This window comes from Vespula vulgaris, chromosome 10 (genome assembly GCF_905475345.1).
Source record: "Vespula vulgaris chromosome 10, iyVesVulg1.1, whole genome shotgun sequence".
Classification (NCBI taxonomy): domain Eukaryota; kingdom Metazoa; phylum Arthropoda; class Insecta; order Hymenoptera; family Vespidae; genus Vespula; species Vespula vulgaris.
Window position 1 is genome coordinate 1474613 of NC_066595.1, and position 18776 is coordinate 1493388.

Consider the following 18776-nt stretch of genomic DNA (forward strand, 5'->3'; position numbering starts at 1 on the left):
TCGAATGATCGAAGTTAAACGAATATTCGATCATCCATTTTTGCGGAAAGGTAAGAGAAAGTTTCAAAATTAATAACAGATAATAAATTTTATTCTTTATAAATCGAACTAAAAATGTAAAAGCTAAGATATGAAAGTAAAATTTAAGATACGAACCTTTTATATTTTTTTTTTTTTTTTACGACGTAGTATCACCGACGGTACGAATTTTTTTGGTCGTCCTCGCCCTCGTCGTCGTCCTGGTTGTCGTTGATCCTGCGTGTTGCTCCTATGAGAAATCACCTGAATGCGAGTAGACTGTTAAATATTTATCGACTAAGGAATATATCCCCACACGGTCTAGGAAATGTTAGAAACACCATTGCCAGTCGAAGCCGACTCGATCGAAATTTAATACTTATGAAAATTTTCCTTTTAGTATATCTCTAGGCGTCGTTTTTATCATGCGTCGCGATGCCCCGTTTCGTTTCGACGTTCTTCCTAGTCTCGTCAGATGGCAGCACTACACGCTTCGTTCATATCGTTTTATTCAATGAATTTTACTACGCTTCTTTTTTTTTCATTTCTTTTTCATTCGTTTTTTATCTTCTTCTTTTTTTGATACTACGTATCAAAAGGAAAGGATTGAATGGGAGCGAACGTAAAAACTCGGGGGAATGTTCGTTTTTCTTTTCTTTTTCGTTTTCTATTTCCCTTTTTTTTCCTTTTTCCTCTTTTTTCCGAATATTTGTCTCGTTGGAACTTTCGTAGATGCGAATTAAATTTTGAATGGATTATCGATTAACTCGAAGTAACGTCGATCATTTTACGATAGATTTGACAAATCAATTCGAATAAAATTGTCGCGGGAACGAATAAAAAACTGCATTTTATTCTCGTTGAATATTTTATTTAATATGGAATGTCAGTTGAAAACAATTGTTTATTGCGATATAACATTCGCCAATATTGAAATTGTAGGTCTCGCGTATGCAAGAAGAATAATTAATATTTTTGAAGGAATATGCCTATGCCTTACGATACGATTTCTTTTTCTTATCTTTTTTCTCTATAGATTGTTTTTTACAACTGCAGATGCGCGTGCATTCTTCAAAAAAATTTTTTTTTTAATCATTCCGTCTCTCGGCGATGCGATCGACAACATTGTTATGTAACATCTTGCTTATATATTATCAACGAAATATTTTATATAAAAGAAAATATCTTTCCTCTTGGAAAGATTAGTCAACGAGGAAATGCGATTAGATTAACGTAAAAATATTTTGAATGTAATAACGCTCGTCTTTCGTAACTTTTACCGTTCCGAATAATTCTTCAATACTAATTCGGACTCATTTTGAGTGATATAATGTAGCGGTAGCACGCACACCGATATCATCCGCGACATATTGTTGAATACATCAACGAGGAAACGTGATGGTAATTCGAACGAGGGGAATGGGAACGTGTTCTCCTTCGTTGCTCGTTTAACGATAAATCCGTTAGCTGTAATATCCTAAGGGAAACTCAGACAAGAATCACGTGAATCATCGAGAAGGATGTCTCTGATAATTATTATTTTCGCGAATATTGTGTGTTATTTTAATAAAGAATATTATTCATCGAGTTGCTTATTATTTCGAACTAAAGACGTTAATATTGATCACATTCGATTTAGTTAATAAATATAAATTTATGATAAGAAATATCTCTACGCAGAAAGTGTTACGTTGTTGAATGATAGTTTTTTTAAAAGAAAAAGAGAGAAAGAGATAGATGCATTTTTACAAAAGACATGCGTTTAGATCGTTGAAATAACTTCACGTTTTGACCCTGTGATAAGAGAGACAGATACAGAGAGAGAAAGAGAAGCCAATAGTAATTTTCCATCGTTTAATAATACCTACTACGTCTACCATTTACTCGATGTAATTAAAAGCATGGGATATATCCATGTCGGAACCAGTAGATAGAAAACGCAGAGAGACGAAGGAAGAACGCGACGAATTAGTTTTCAGTTTCGTGATATCGAGTAATAATAGGGTGCCGATAAACGATCCGTCTGTAAGTTTAACGATTTACTAGATCTGCAACGCGTTTTAAAAATTATCCTTCAGAATAATAATCGATCGAAAAATTTTACGCGAACAAAATCTTGTGATTAATGATACGATTAATAGACCTATTCGTTAACTTGCCTTCTCTCTTTCTTTTGTTTCCATATATTTTTTTCTTTTATTTTTTTTATTCAGTAATTTAAAAATAACGAATTGTCCTTACCGATAGCAGAGAAAAAACGATTAATCTCTCTCTCTCTCTCTCTCTCTCTCTATCTATCTATCTATCTATCTATCTATCTTTCTCTCTTTTTCTGTCTTCTTATCGAAAAGTTATTGTTATTTACGTTTCCGATCGAAGAAACAAGAAGAAGAAGACGACGAAGAAAAAACGGAAAAGAAAATTTAACGCAAAGGAGATAGAAGAAAATTCTTAATAGAACCAAATTAAATTAAAACAGTTACAAGCTCAGAAAGAAAAGATGAATTGGGGAAAGTGTATCCTAGCATTGGAATTTTTTTTATTGATTTTCATTGTATCCGTCACAAGAGCCGACGATCGAACAAGGGAGACGAGAAACGCAATTAACAGGCCCGACAATTCAAACGATTTTGTTGCTTTTAATAAAGATATTCTGGTGAATACGAAGAATGCTGTAATAATACAGGCACCTATGAGAAGAACCGTTTGTGGATATGGTAAAAGAGCAGACGCTTTTGGAAGATGTAGGACGATGTTGTCATTGACGTAACGATCGAACAAATCATTTGAAGGTATGATAACGATCGACTGAGAACAAATCTTTATTATATTTTTCTTTCCTTTTTCTTTTTTATTATATTTTTATTTACAATCTATTTCGATATATTAAACGTTTAAATCGAGATTTAATCTATGAAAAATGTTTATTATCCGACACAATATCCAAAGTAATCGACTAATCTGATATAATGCCGAAGTAATATACCAATTAAATTAATTGTGACCTTAGACTAATGGGATAATAATTATTCGAAGAAAAAAATTTCATTGGAAAACTTAAAAAGATTGTGTAACGAAAATCGATAATATATTTAAATAAGTCTGCTCGATTATTAAGAGCGTCTGGGTTGCTTAAGATAACGTAAAATTTGCAACTTCGGTCAGCTGTGGACCGTCGTTGATAAGGAGAGCGATATTCGTTCGTTACTTTCTTTACTTTCCTAATATATTTAACGCATAGTATTATTATTTCGAATGGTTGCTCGTATTTAATCGGCTATTTCGTTTTGATCGTTTCGTTCCGATTTAGAATTTACTTTTAGAAGAGAAGGAAAAGGAAAGATCCGCGTTCGAATAGCGTGTGACGTTCACAGGGAACATAGAAAGAGATCGATTCTCTCGACGCTTACTTATCGGACTTTTTCGTGTCGATGCTCGTCCGTTCGAGAAACGACGAATGTCGCAAATGTCGTCCGATAAACTCTTCCGCTTAGAGACACGCATTAGCCAACGATAAGCCGACCTTTCTCTCTCTCTCTCTCTCTCTTTTTCGTAGATCATATGTATAAGTTTTCGATACAAGGTCATATTTATAATAAAAACTCATAATGAGATTTAAAAAAGTATTTCCCGTTTCTACTGAGAGAGAGAGAGAGAGAGAGAGAGAGAGAAACTCTTTTTCCTCTCACTTCTTCTTTTTATTTCCTTTCGTTTTTTCGTCTTTCTTTTTTTCTTTCGTTATTTTTAACTTTTTATTTTGTATTATCCACGATAAATACGAAACATCGTGAAAGATAGCGATTAGTACCTACATAAATTCCTACGAATATTTTATCGGACTAACAAAAATAGATTATAGCGTCGTTAACGAACCCCACTGAAAACGAACACGATGATAATCAGTAATTACGGAAAATAACACGCTTCGTCGATTGTCATCGGCGAGAAGACCGCGCGTTACCTTTTTATCGTCTCTCTCTCTCTCTCTCTCTCTCTCTCTTTCCCTCTCTCTCTTTCTCACTCTCTCTCTCTCTCTCTGTCTCTTTGTTTGTCATCTACCATTCGCCCACGTTAATTACTTTTCGCGATGCGTCCTAATTTTCGTATTTGGTTAAATTCGATTCGTAGTTGATAACGGTGAGTTTTGTTTAAAAGAATTAACGAAGACGTATCGTTGGGAAATACCAAATTTTCGACCTTTTCGTTAAGGATCGATAAAACGAACGAATTAACGTACGTACGTGAATAGATACGTATGTACGTACCAACGAACGAACGAACGAAGCTGAAATATCGCGTGGATTGAAATCGTTTAGGATTGTTCGTAGAAATTCAGTTAGGATAATAATCTTAGCCTTTACCTTTGATCAGTAACAAAGATTGTCTTTATAAAAAATAGATAAATTGAATAATGACAAATCGATCATATATATTATATTATTTCAACAATAATACATCACGACATTTTTCCCTTTTTTTCTTCTCTTTTTGCGATGATTTTTATAGAAACAAAGCTTCGACTGCTTCATTTTTCAAGAGAAATAGAGATCGAAATAGAGATAAAGATAGAAAGAGAGAAAGAGAGAGAGAGAGAGAGAGAGAGAGAGAGAGAGAGAGAGAGGTCGAAAAGAAAATTTTTACTTCCTATATTTACGAAGAGGAAGCATTTCAGTTGAACGGAAGCTAGTCTCTTTTGCTAAAAGAAGAACCAAGTCGAGCATGATGTTCGTTCTTCCTTAACAAAAAAAGGATAAAAATGAATAGAGAAAAAGAGAGATAAAGAGACACAAAGAAAGAGACATAGAGAGAAAAAGAAAAGAAAAGAGAGAGAGAGAGATAGATAGATAGATAGACAGAGACAGAATACACATCGACACTTACGTACGCATACATACGTACTTACCTACGTACTTCCGTTATCTCGAAGAGAGAATGGAAATACGTTCGGATACGATAGAGTGACTTCGCGAATAAGAACGAGAAATATTCTCCTTCTTCGATAAAACCGTCGAGACTTTTTTCTTTTTTGTCTCCTCTTTTCTTTTTTCTTTTTTCATTTTCGTTCTCTTTTTTCTTTTTTTTTTGCTTTCTTTCTTTCTTTCTTTTATCCTCCCGCTCTTTTTTTATCGGCGCGTCGCACGTACGTTTGACATTCCAAGTTTCCTTCCACCCAAGTTTTCCTTCTTCCTCTTTCTTCTTCTCGCGCGTTCATACGTCGACTTGTTTTTAAAGACAGAGAGACAGACAGCTTCCTCCTCTTTCTCCTCCTCCTTCTTTTCTTCTTCCTCTCCTCTCTCACTCTCTTTCTCTCTCTCTCTCTCTCTCTCTCTCTCTCTCTCTCTTTCTTTCCCTTACTATCGACTTTTATATTCCAAGAAGAATATGTATAATATATATATATATTTTTATATATGTATATATATATATATATATATACATATATACATATATACATACCTACGTACCATACATATACATACATAGGTATCAATCATTTTCTTAGGACATGAAAATTCGTTGGACATGAACGTGCGTTTGCATTGGACCGTATCACGCGATATCAAGGTACGTTTTAAAATGCACGTGATATAAGCGTGAGAGCTTTAAGTATCGTCGGCTAACTTGGCCTTCACAAACGTAGACATTGATAAGCGTTTATACTTCCCGATAGTCAGTAACTCGAAGAAAACGAGTAAAGCGCGTTGTTAGTTCTCCGTCACGATTTTGATCGTCTCGTTAAAAAGCAACTCTTTTTAAAACTTTTCTTCGTTTCGTTTCGTTCGTTCCGTTCGTTCGTGGTTTTCTTTTTTTTTTTTAATTTCTTTTCCATCTATATTTCTTCTAATTCGAACGCGAATCTGTACCAACAACACTTCAATTTGCATCATCGAATTGGATCAGATAAATTGAAGCGACCGACATTACGATCGTTATTTAATTATATAACGTACGATGGATAATACGAGCCAATTATAGTTAAGACTTTGAACATACTTATAAACTTCAATTCTAATTGTAAGAATTCTCTCTCTTTCTCTATCTTTCTCTCTCTCTCTCTCTCTAAGGAAACTTTCTAAAATTTATATCTTATTCGTAGTCTCTCTGAAATGATATTTCGTTCGAGTCTCGCGTGGTTATTTTAATTCGCGCGATCGTCAAGACTCGGAGATTAGAAATTAATCATCTCTCGGATCGATCAAACGAATTTTTTTAATCCTGCTGTATTACCACGTGGAATGAGATTTATTGGTCGATTAGAAAATAATATAATATTGTCTGTGCGCGTGCGTTTTATTTCTGCGAGAAAGAAAGAAAGAAAGGCAGACAGAGAAAAAGAGTGAGGGAGTGAGAGAGACAGAGACAGAGAGAGAGAGAGAGGGGGTAAAAAGAAGAAGCAATAGAACGAGAATATCTAATTCGTACGGAAGGGTACGAAATCAGTCATAGCGGAGCATTTACCAACGATGAAGCTAATCAAGTTCGATTTTTTCTTCCTTTTGTTCTACACTATTACATTAATTATCGGCATTTCGACGTATCCAACGGAGAAGCCGAAAGAATCTAAACGTTTCGTGCGCTTCGATCAGAACGTCAGAATGACATCTATCATCAACGTGCCGTTGCATTGTCCACCGGATAAAGTACGAATCGGGAATCATTGTAGATCAGTCTTCTAAAATCTACATATGTAGGTAAGCACTGGCTGCGACAACGTTTTTATTATTATCGCCAGTGTCGATGTCTAGGGAGATTAGATATTTTTATAAATAGTACTTTGGATTTTGATCTAATACATTTTTTTCTTCATATTTTCACACACACACACACACACACACACATACGCACATATGATACACAGAATGATATATTAAAGTAATATATATATATGTGTATAACATGCATAATAATAATGATATATAGATAATAATAATATATAGGAGAGTATGACGTAGAAAACGTTCCTTTGTAACGTGATACGTCGCCCTTTAAAAAGGGTTTCTCTTACCTTTTCAGAGATATAAAAATATAATATTTCAAAGGGATATATAAAATAGTGGCTCTCTTTATCTCGCTCTCTTTTTTTTTCTCCGTCAGAGAAGAGTTCCGAATATAGTGCTACTAAAAAAATCGATTTTTTTCTAACGTTAATCAAACTTATAGTTAATCGATCTTTTCGATTAATTATTTCCTCTTCCTCTCTTTTCTTTTTCTTTCTTTTTTGCAAAGACAAAAATAAGATACGATCGGAATCGAGTCTATTTCTACGAGATATATCAATCAAGAAATTCGACGTTCCAGATCAGGACATTTTTCAAAATAGAAGTGACGATGAAACAAAAAGCATAGTTGAAACTCCATGTTCATTATCGGAAAATGTTCATGTTCATGTATAATACATGTAACCCGTATGCGTTAGAAATAGCGTGTAAGTAAGTAAGTAAGTACGTTTAGATGTATACGTGTAGTAGGAAGTACGCGATAGACGTACCGTTGTCGAACATTTCGGATGGTTATAACAACGCTCTTCAACGCGTCTGGGTTAATCATGGGGAAGCAATTTTGAACGATTTTACATTAATTGGCCACCCCCCATACTCCTACCCCCTAATTTCACGAACGACGAACGAGTCATCCTACGGGTGAACGATCGCTAGATGAAATTTAATGTCGATCGATATTGCCAACGATTTTTTCTTTTCTTCTTTTTTCTTCTTCCTCTTCTTCTTCTCTTTTCTCTTTCTTTTTCTTTTTCTTTTTCTTTTTCTTCTTTCCTTTCTTTTTTTTTTCTTTGTTGTTCTTTTTTAATAACAAATTTTCAGTAGAAACGTAGTTAAACTTTTTCTCCTTAATTTTTCTCTTAATTTTTGCATATCGATTGTCTCTCGAGCTTTAATTTTCCTGCTTGCTTGTTTTTTTTTCATCATTTTTCTCTTCTTTTAATATGCCCTTACGAAACTATCGTCGAACGAAATATAGATGCTTTTCTCGTCTCTTTTTTTTTTTGTTCTTTCTTTCTTTTTTTTTTCTTAAACCGATAATTTCACGGTTGATACCTATCGAAATTTGAGTAGCTTATCGATTTTATCTCGGGCAAAGTCTATCTATCGGTTAGAGAAAGATCGTTTATGAATATGTTAGAAATATCGAGCTAATATCACTTATGCCAATCATATTGTCCTCTTGAATCGCATTGCAATATCACCGACAGTTAGCTATAGGATAAATCGATATTACGTTTTTCCCCTCTGTCGTCGATATGTGGGCGAGGAAGAGGGAGGGAGAGGCCTACGTCGATCAGTGGCCGATCGCTTCCATGAAACGCGATGAAACTAAACGACTATAAAGGAGAAAGGTGGGGTGGCCTAATTTTTCTAAAGGAAAAAAGAACGAGCACCGTTCGTTTTGGCAAAGTTAATCAATGCTTCTAATTTACTTACGTACTTACTTAAACACTATTCTCATTCGTATTAATTAACGATAACAAAGATAAAAAATATATCGAGACATCGAAATCGTGTAGATAAAAAAAAAAAGAAAAGAACGAAGACAATCTCTCTCGGAGTTTTTCAAATCAATGTGTTTCTCTTCTCGAAAACAAAAGAAAATGGAGAAAAAAGAGAGGAAGAGGTACATAGAGAAAAAGAGAGAGGGGGAAAACGTTTTTAGAATTCTCAGATGCAAAAGATCAGCGTAAAACTTATACGTAAATAGACGTGACTCGTTCTCATAGCTATGTTACGATGAAAAAGCTCTTACACATTACCGATTTTACTACTAGAAGCACGGACCAACTAGGGCACGACCTACAACGATAGGCTTTTGTGAATGATGGACCTTTAGCTATGTATGTTGCTATCGGGAAAACTCGAACACCATCGAGTATTACTTCATTCAATTTGCATTCGATCGAGTCTCTCTGAATATATATATATATATATACATACATACACACATACATACATATACGCAGTATGCATATCTACGTTGCATCCTTGCCAGAAAATTTTATGACCCAACGTAGATTGATTATCGCGATCGTTTTTTATAAGATGACATTGAGAATTAAAGTTATTAAAGTTAATTTTCGCTTAAAGTTAATTTTCGCAATGGATTTCTTTCTCTTATTCATTCTTTTTCTTTTCTTCCTTATTTTTATTTTTTCCTCCAAAGAAACTAAAGAGTCGTTCCCGATGAAATTATTTTTCTTTTAGAAGTGGGTGGCGGTGAGATGGGTATGAAGAGGGTAGAGAGAGAAAGGAAAACAGCAACAATGAAAAAAAAAAAAAAGAAGACAAGAAAAGAAAGAAAAAAGAATAGAACAAAACGATAATAAAAAAGAAAAAAAATATACATACGATCGGATAAAAAATTGATCGCCCACGAACTGTTTATTTGTTTGTTTATTTTTTTTTTATTTTGTTTTTTTTTTTTTTTTTTCTTACAGATAGACAGAAGAAACTCATCGCTCTGTTGTAAGCTCTGCCCATCGCGTATCTCTCGTTTATATCGTCAATGCCAAAACCATTTCTATAGGATGAAGATATTCTTGATTCCGAACGACACGGCAGCGAGAAGAAAGCCAATCAAACAAGCCTCGAACCGCTTCCTTATCGATCGAGCTGTTTCTCTCTCTTTCTCTCTCTCTCTCTCCCTTTATCTTTGTCTATGATCGCCATGATGGTACCAAGGAGCGAAGAAGACGTTCAAATTTTTAAATGGAAAATCGTCAAAGGGAAATCACGAAGAAGAAGAAACAATTAAATATCGAGTTGAAGAAGAATGGAAAATCGATAGATGCGAATTTCCTCTCTCTCTCTCTCTCTCTCTCTTTTTCTTTCTATTACGCGGATAAATATCGTTTGAAATTTTTTTCATCGTGAATGTTTTCGAAAGACGTGACTTTTTGTCAATACATACTTTTATGCGTATAAATATCTCTTTTTCTTTCTTTCTCTTTTTTTTTTTTTTTTTAATTTTTTTCTCCCTTTTTTTTCGTCTTCTTAAGAATATTTTTAACGTAAATAAAATTTCGTTAGGAGAAAATCGACACATCGATTTGCGTTTAAATATTTCCGCGTGAAATTGTACGCATCTACCATACCGACGATGAAACATGTTGGCGTTGGATGTATCGCACGTTGATAGAAAAGGTAGAGTCAACGGAGCAATGATATCAGCTCTTTAGATTATCGTTACATTTCACATATAATTTCGCAAAATATATATATATATATAATATATGTATATAGACGTACATATATTTTATGTATATATATATATATATATATATATATATATATATATATATCAGCGGAAAGTATATCATTAATCATGATTCGAATCAGGGATAATTCGCATTCGTTTACCAGTCCAACGTGAGAAGATTAGATTATTTTCAATAATTCAACATTTATTAAACGACCAAGACGAAAATAATATTGATCGTAGCTCGGCCAGAATAGTAATAGTAGTAGGAACAGCGGCAGCGGCTGCTTTACGATTAAGCGATCTTATTATTAAAATAAATTATATGTAATAACGTTAATAAAAGAGTAGATATTAAATGTTATCGAATGGCTAAACTTAGGTCATAGTTGTATATAATTTTCTCTAATATGTCGTTTAATAAATCTAAACGACTCGAGCACAGAAACTATTAAACTACAATCTTTCCCTATTAAACGTATAAAATTGATTTCAACTTAATCAAGTTATTCGATGTATTTTACAACCGCCGACGTCATAAATTATCATGAAAATGAATACATATGTACGTACATTCATTCGATTTCCAGTTAAACATTCCGAAACCGCAAACTGTAATTTATTATAAGAAACTCTGTAACAGGAAAAAGGAAACCACGTTAGTTGGTAATACATGCGTCATGTCGTAGAGAATACGTTTATAATAACCGAATGGTCAAAAATAGTTTCCATTGTATTTTCGTTTTTGTGCGTGCAAGTAGCAACAACGTTGTTTAACTTCGTCAAAAAGAATTATCGACGAGAAAACGAGAGATAAGAAATAAAGATAAGGAAAAAATTTTTATAAAAAAAAAAAAGCAAAAGAAAAGATTGTTTTATTGTCTCATAAAAATCGAACTAATATTTTAAGTATAGCGATAGAGGAAGAAAATAAAAATAAAATAAAACGATAATAACGAAAATAATAATAACGACACGAGAAAAAGCTATAAAAAAAAGGAAAAGAAAAGCATGGCACCCTTTCGTTTCTTTTTAATCGTCATTCTTCTGTCGTTGACGTTTTTGCTCGGGACCGAGGCTTCTCCGTTGATAATTCCTATCAGAAAAAAGACTAAAACCCGTTTTCAATGTCAGAATGGATATAAAATGGATATTCTCGGGAAATGCCGACGCGTTATATAAATTTCAAGGTATGTATGCATATGAATATCTATATTGGTGAGTCATACAAAAATAACGGACAACAAATATCGTACCGATTATAAAATAGAATTTTTTTCTTGCAAAAGCGAGCTTCAAATTTTTTCAAGCTTATACGAACCATTCAAAGAACACAATGGCGAACTTCATTTATCGAAATTTAAAAAATTTTATGAACCCTATCAAAGTTTAACGAAGAATTAGCGCATAATTTCTTTTTGGTATTTAAAAATATATTTCCCTGATAATTAAGTTCAACGTCCCTAAAAATGATAAAATTAATTTAGTATGGCGTTTGATCAATAAATAATTTACTAATTACTAATATCTTGTCAAATTAAATTAATATCCCTAAATAAATTCACTGCTCGGTTAATAATATATCCTACAAGAAAAAAGAAAAGAAAATGTAAAAATGTTTAAATATATATTAACAAAAGAAAAAAAATTTATCAATTTGCTCTACATTTTTCCTTTTTTTTTTTTATGTAAAATCAATCATCTCGCCAAATGAATGGTTGCTCATATACATACGAGTCTGAGACGTTCGTTCAATTTTCAATTTGATTTTATTTTTTTTTTTTTCTTTTTCATCAACTTTTCATTTCTATTTCATATAGGATAAAGCAAGGAAGAGAAGGTACCATTGGGAGCTTGATAATCATAAAAGGGAGATATAACATTAAAAGCGTTCGTTTATCTTATTCATTAATAATGTATTATTGTATCAAAATGCATATCAAGATCTTTACGAGTTTTTTGTTTTTCTTTTTTCTTTTTTTGTTATCATTGAATTTTTCTTTCAACGAACTCCCTTTCCCTCTTTCTTGTTTGATAAGAATCCTCATCGAGGTTGTTCTCTAACATCGTTTTAAACTATAACCAACCGTCGGAAATAATTCGTTCCTTTGTCTCTCTCTCTTCCTTTCTGTTTTCGTTTTCCTTCTTCTTTTTTTTTCCTTTTTCTCTTCCTTCTTTTTTTATTTTGTTCAACCTGCAGGTGTACCTTTAAAAAACATTTTGTAAGTTTTACTACTCTTTATTGTGTAAATAATACGAACATTACGCAAGAAGAGAGAGTACGGACGACTCGCCGAAAGACTCGTTCGTTGGTTGCCGTATAAAGTAGAAAATAATTGCGCGAAAACTCGCCGTTAAGAAGACGGAAAAATATTTATTATTTTTATTTAAAGAAGACAAAAAAATTCTTCTTTTATATTTCCTTTTTTCTTTCTTTTTTCTCTCTCTCTTTCTTTCTTTCTTTTCTTATCAGTAAAACGCATTCGGTCATAGAAAGATATATCGTTAGCTAAAAAAGTAGATCGACCGAGTGATCGCCCTTAAAGTTGGTGTCAATTTTTCTTCATTGGAAATCGACTTTGTTGAAGAAGGAAGAAGAAGAAGAAGAAGAAGAAGAAGAGAAGGAAGAGGAGAAGGGGGAGGAGGAGGAGGAGGAGAAGATTGGAACGTCAAAATGCTTTTATAATATACAATAAGCATGTACGTAACATAGCTGCCTTCTCGCGCAGATATAAGTATTATAGGATACATAGAAACTACATCGTTCTTTAAAAGTCATCGGAATTGGATTGCGTCTTTTATAGAAGGAAAAAGATAAATAGGAAGAAGCAAAAGAGAAGAGAAGAGAAGAGAAGAAAAGAGAAGAAAAGAAATGGTTGTTGGGCTGTCCATGACGATGTAAATTCTCTGAGAGGAGATAAATCGTGCACTTTTGACCTTTGTGAGAGCGATATGCTTTGCCGAGAGGTCGGTCAAAACTCGAAAGATGGAAAAAGGCAGAGAATAGAAAAGGAACGAAGAAAGAAAGAGAAAGAAAGAAAGAAAGAAAGAAAGAAAGAAAGAAAGAAAGAAAGAAAGAAAGGGAAAGAACGAACGGGAGAGAGAGAGATATGTAGTGCGGAGAAGCCAGTAGAAGAGTTTCGATCGTACTCTTTCGCTTCTCGAGTGCGAGCTCTCTTCAGTATCTTTGTTCGAGTCTGTCGTGAATGAGACCCGGTACTCGAGTTAGAAGCGCGTTTATTACGTTGTGTAGACGATAAAGGCTGAACGAATCCTTGGGTGATCATCGAAAGTACCAGAAATAACCGAGCAATCGACTCCCTCTTTCTCTCTCTTTCGGTCTGTCTGTTTATCAGTCTGTATCTTTCTCTCTCTCTCTCTCTCTCTCACTCCTTTTTTTCTCTCTGTCCGTCTCTCTGTCCATCGTCTTCGCTTCTCTCCTTCTTTGTTTTAATCTAATTCAGGTACTTCCATTTCTTTTTTCTTTCCTCTCGAAAGATCTGCGATTGCTTATTTAACATTTTTTTATCATCTCCCACTCTTTTTCTCTTTCTCTTTCTCTCTTTCTTTCTGTTTTTTCTCTTATTTTACGCAGCGATAGTCGTCAAACGATGAATTCAATTTTCTCTGCATTTCGCTCACATTCGGACGATTTTTTCGAGTCAATTTTCACTTTTCGAAAAGTAGTCTCGTTTTCATCCATCCATCCATTCATTCATCCATTCATCCATCCATCTATCAATCTATCCGTCATTTTTTCTTTTTGTTGATATTTTTTTCTTTTTGTTTCTTCCTCTCTCTTTTCTCTGCGTTTTCTTCATTCTTTCTCTTTGCTATCTCTCTTTCTCTCTCTCTCTCTCTCTCTCTTTTATTCATGTACTCTTCCCTTTTCGTAACCTCCCAACGAATTTAGTAAAAGACGCCTTTTGATTTTCCTACGAAGGAAGAATCATCCCTCTCTTCCTTTCTCTCTCTCTCCCCCCTCCCAAGTTATCGCTACTCACCGTTGAAGCCCCGAAGAGTTAATTCGATGTTCAGCGAACCCTTATTCGTCCTTCTTAAGTTCCCTCCTTGCCTGCCTGTCTGCCTGCCTATCTGTCTGTCTTACTTCTTCCGTTTGAAAAATGAAGCTCTCTCTCTCTCTCTTTCTCTCTCGCTGGCTCCGTCTACCCTTTAGGCAAAGTGCCGCGAGCCTTTCTCTTTCTCTTTCTCTCTAACCTGGCTCCTTCGACAAAGAGAGAGAGCGACAGACAGAAAGAGAGAGAGAGAGAGAGAGAGAGAGAGTGGATGGGAAAACCTATTTTCAGATTCACATTCGCGATGAAAATCGATAAGCAGATGTATTGCTTTATTCGCATCGTATATTTATCGTGGCTGCATCGGATAGTAGCGATGTGTATTATTAGAAGAAGATATCGTGCGCATCGGGGGCGATGGTGTGTGAGAGGGGGTGGGGTCGAAACGGAGGGGACGTGGATACGCGAGACGAGAAATTTTCTTCTCTTTTCTCCTACTTCGACAATACCTGCCAACGTATACCTCCCTTCTTTCCTCCCATACTCTTCTCTCCTTTTCTCTCCTCTCCTCTCCTCTCCTCTCTTCTCTTCTTCCACCTTTCCTTCCTTCTACGAAATATATCCTTAAGAATAAATGTTTCTCCACTTTTCCTTCACGTGCTATCGCATTTTCTTCGTTAAAGAAAACTCCAACGTGGATTCTTCTCGTAGAGATACCTACTACCTCTTTCTCCTTGAGCTTGATTCCAACGAACATCGATCGATCGTACGACTTTATACATACGTATATAATACATAGCTACATACTATCATACATATCGTACATACATACGTATACATAGCTACATGAATACATATCCTGAATTCCATTAATTTGAAAATCTCGAATACGGAAGCTGTTAAAAATTCGAAAAACTTGCAATATCTCTACGTAGAGAAAGAAATTCGACGAATCTTCTTCATTCTTTCTTTCTTTTTTTTTTTTTTAATGCCTAAACAATATATATACGTAAATATCTATACAGTGTTATCATGTTAAACGATAAAATATGCGTAGGTATGTGAATCGATCTATCCTATCTATTTACCAGGGGGAACCAAAACCAGGGGAAAAATGGGTCTTTCGAAGCGTCATCTTTATCTCTGTTGGTACATCCTCATCTTTGCTGTATTGACGTGGCCGTTGGAGGAAGGGACGGCGAAACGTACGAAACGTTTCGAATGGACCGATATCGAACAGGCGGCCAAAAAGATGACCGGTGCCATATCGACGAAATTAAGCACAATCTTTAATCGACAATCCGCTGATAATTCGAGTGTCAAAATGGAGGAAGAATCTAATACTACCATTGTCCTACCTGACGTGGAATCACGACAGATCATCATAGCACCGATTAGGTGTCCACCTAATCACGTGATCATCAATGGAAAATGTCGTCTCAACCTCGAGGGATTATGACAAAGTAGACGCAAAGACGATGACGACGACGACGACGAGGACTTTGTATGAAAGAGAAAAGTTACGAATTTAAAAAAAAGTTTCCCTATTCCCCCTTACAAAAAGTACCCCACCAGCAATATTTCTCAAAAAGAAAAAGAAAAAAAATAATGCATAAAGATGATACGATATTTATTTTTATTTTCCAAGAAATTACACAAAACGCACTGTATTCCACGTTTTTCGAGATAAATTCCTTGTAAATTCGATATCGTTTGATACAAACTTCGATAAAATCATACCAGCGCGAATTGAAATTCCATCTGAATTCGATAGACATGAAAATAAAAAACGAGTGAAAGAGTAAGCGAACAAGAGAGAGAGAGAGAGAGGAAAAATGATTTGAAAGTACGTAATTTTAATGAACAACTCGATGAATTCAAGTTTGATAAACGTTTATTATTCTCATAGTCCTTAACGTTCCGTCGTTTAAAAAAAAAAGAGAGAGATAGATGAAAAGAAAAAAGAAAAAAAAAGAAGAACAAAAGAAAGCAAAAAAGAAAAGATAAAAAAAAGATACAATTTCGTCGAGTTTTTCATGCGAATGAAACGTCGCGTTGGCTGTTATCATCGATACGCGTGTTCGAAAAACGCAGACCGTGCCTGTCATCGGGTGGCTCGCCATTGCGAGTCGTATACTCGCAATAAATTCCATTAAACGCGTGCTAAATGCTTTATTTATAACTACGAAACTCGACCATAAATAATTCCTCCCTTGACGCTAGTCGCGTAGCTTGTTTGAGAGGAGAAGAAGAGAGAGAAAGAGAAAAGAGAGAAAGAGAGAGAGTGAAAGAGAGAAAGAAAGAAAGAGGGATTGCGCGTGTACGGTATGACGCTAAAACGGTGATATTAATTCTAAAAAAGGAGAAAGCGCGTAATTGCATCGTACGTTCGCGTGTCGCTATATTTTTATGCAAGCACGCTCAACGCAACACACATAAAGACATACTGAACAGATCTAAAACATACACACCCACATGCCTGTATATATTATATTATTATTAGTTCGTCATAGCATAAATTTAAAAGAAATCGCGTTTCCCCGTGCAATCTCGCATAGCGATAAAAGAAAGCTAAGGAACGTTTGCCGATTTGAAAGAGTGCCTTAAATTTCTGAATGAAATACGAACCGAATTAGCGTAATCGCTAATTGCGCGAAAAGGTCTGCGAGTGTCGGTGGCCTGCAAGCAAGCGGTGGTGATTGTGCTTGGCGGTGGAAGAGGACGCGTGCCGCCTCCTTCGTAGACCTACTTACTCACGTATTCGAGTCAGCTAGATTTTGTACTCATTGTCAGAAGTAGTCACCCCTCGACACTTGTTGCTTGCAATCGACATTTGTCTGCCGCCACTGTGTTTTCACCTTATGCATTCCCTTCTCTTCCTTCTCTACCTCCTCCTCCTCCTCCTCCTCCTCCTCTTTCTCCTCCTTCCCCTCTTATTTCTCTTCCTCCTTTCTTCCTTCTTCACTTCCTCACCTTTTCTTCGATCCCCTTTTTGCGCCATCATCCCTTATCCCTTTTCGTTTACTGCCACAGCCTAGTCGTCGTTGTTGCTCGTACAACGAGCGTTGTCAACTCTGAAAACGTATAAAGCGAGTTGCGTTTTGTGAATCGTCTCGCTTTTTACTCGTTGAGTATGTTCTTTCCGTGTACGTGTACGAGCGCATGTATGTATGTGTGTGTGTGTCATGTGTTGTATATATACCCTTTTCTCTTTTTACCATTTTTTTCTCTCTCCGTTTCGACAGCAAATGTTTTCGACGATCTTCCTAGAGAACGGAAGACGGTCTTTCTCTCCCTTTCAAACATTCTCTCTTGTTTCTCGAAACGAGAGACAGACGTTTAATTCTTTTTCCTCTTTTCCTCCTCTTTCTTTTTTTTTTTTGCTTTTTTCTCTTTTTGTTCCTCCCTTTTTTCCTTTCGACCGAGACACTTCCAATGCAACGTCATTATCTCTATACCCAGAGAAAGAAGTGCACTAGTCGTTCTAAATCGGATACGATATTTCTGTTCAGATTTTCGAAGCGTTACTGTCCTCCGATTGATCGGTGCTTCGATCGATGTTTCTCTACCTATGTATCTACCTATCTATAAATAATGTTTGAAATTCGTCAGCAAATATCCATTATTTAGTCGGAAAGCGTAAACAGCTTTGGTGACATTTTTCGACACCTACTACCGAAAAAGGTTGGCTACCTAGCGGTGATTATCGTCGCATTAAGCGAACCGTCCATCCTGTTCGTGTACACCCGAACAAACAATTTTATTTGCACGTACGTTAGTTTCCCAAAGCTTTTGAATTGACGAGAGAGAGAGAGAGAGAGAGAGAGAAATAACATCGATCGGAGAACGTCCTGTTCGATGTGATAAACTCTCGTCGATGGACATATGAAAAGGTTAGAGAAAATTTTAGTAGAAAAAAAAAAAAATGTCAAAGGACGATAGTACGACCAACAAAGATATTTTTTATTTTTATTCTCTTTCTTTTTATAAGTCTTTCATGATTATAAATCTTGCGCAACGAGAACTATATAAAAATGTTGCGATTTTATCGCGTGACACCAAACCGCGATAACATTTGCCGACTGTTGAGCGCAAATTAAAGAAAGATATATTTATATATATACACATATACATACATAGAAAAAGAGAGAGAAAGATTTCAGCCATTATTTCGTCTCACTTTTGTGTGCTCGACATTTAAAACATCCAACAGAAATAAAATTTTCATTTCCACTTATGTACGTATGTACGTATGTATACATGCATGTACGTACGGTGTATATACATAGGTATAACTTATTTAAATCTCTTTCCAAGAGTCAATTAGCCATCCGATAATCTAATATACTTATATATATATGTGCATAGACATCGCTGATTAGTATCAAGCGAGTTTGATAATAGGATAAAATCGAACAAAAGGATCACTCGGCTGCTGCCTTTGGTTGTTCGGTCATATTTTCTTCCGCAACATCTCTCGTCGAGAGTTAAAGTTGATTTTCCAGATTTTTCTCTTTCCTTTTTTTCCTTCCCTTT

At 35.1% G+C, this 18776-nt stretch overlaps 1 protein-coding gene and 2 long non-coding RNA genes across 5 annotated transcripts; 1 reads left to right on the plus strand and 2 right to left on the minus strand.

Moving 5' to 3' along the window:
* Positions 1-1877: 1877 nt before the first annotated feature.
* LOC127067242 (uncharacterized) lies at positions 1878-15862 on the plus strand. Of its 3 annotated transcripts, XR_007782578.1 has the most exons (5): positions 1883-2043; positions 2398-2810; positions 9464-11414; positions 12045-13579; positions 14924-14938. XR_007782578.1 is itself a non-coding variant. In XM_051001958.1 (3 exons), exons 2-3 carry the CDS (start codon positions 11388-11390, stop codon positions 15697-15699), a joined length of 429 nt encoding a protein of 142 aa, XP_050857915.1. In that variant the 5' UTR covers positions 1878-2043; positions 9464-11387; the 3' UTR covers positions 15700-15862. The 3 variants fall into 3 exon arrangements, 1 of the variants encoding a protein (XP_050857915.1); XM_051001958.1 differs by lacking the exons at positions 2398-2810; positions 12045-13579; positions 14924-14938 and adding an exon at positions 15298-15862 and having other exon boundaries at positions 1878-2043; XR_007782579.1 differs by lacking the exons at positions 9464-11414; positions 12045-13579; positions 14924-14938 and adding an exon at positions 9231-9459.
* On the minus strand, positions 12120-14490 carry LOC127067244 (uncharacterized). Its single transcript, XR_007782580.1, has 2 exons — positions 14229-14490; positions 12120-12430 (listed from the first exon to the last, which is right to left on the minus strand). It is a non-coding gene; the product is annotated as an uncharacterized LOC127067244 (long non-coding RNA).
* A 1351-nt stretch (positions 15863-17213) lies between the features above and the next one.
* LOC127067245 (uncharacterized) lies at positions 17214-17727 on the minus strand. Its single transcript, XR_007782581.1, has 2 exons — positions 17459-17727; positions 17214-17314 (listed from the first exon to the last, which is right to left on the minus strand). It is a non-coding gene; the product is annotated as an uncharacterized LOC127067245 (long non-coding RNA).
* Between the last annotated feature and the right edge of the window lie 1049 nt (positions 17728-18776).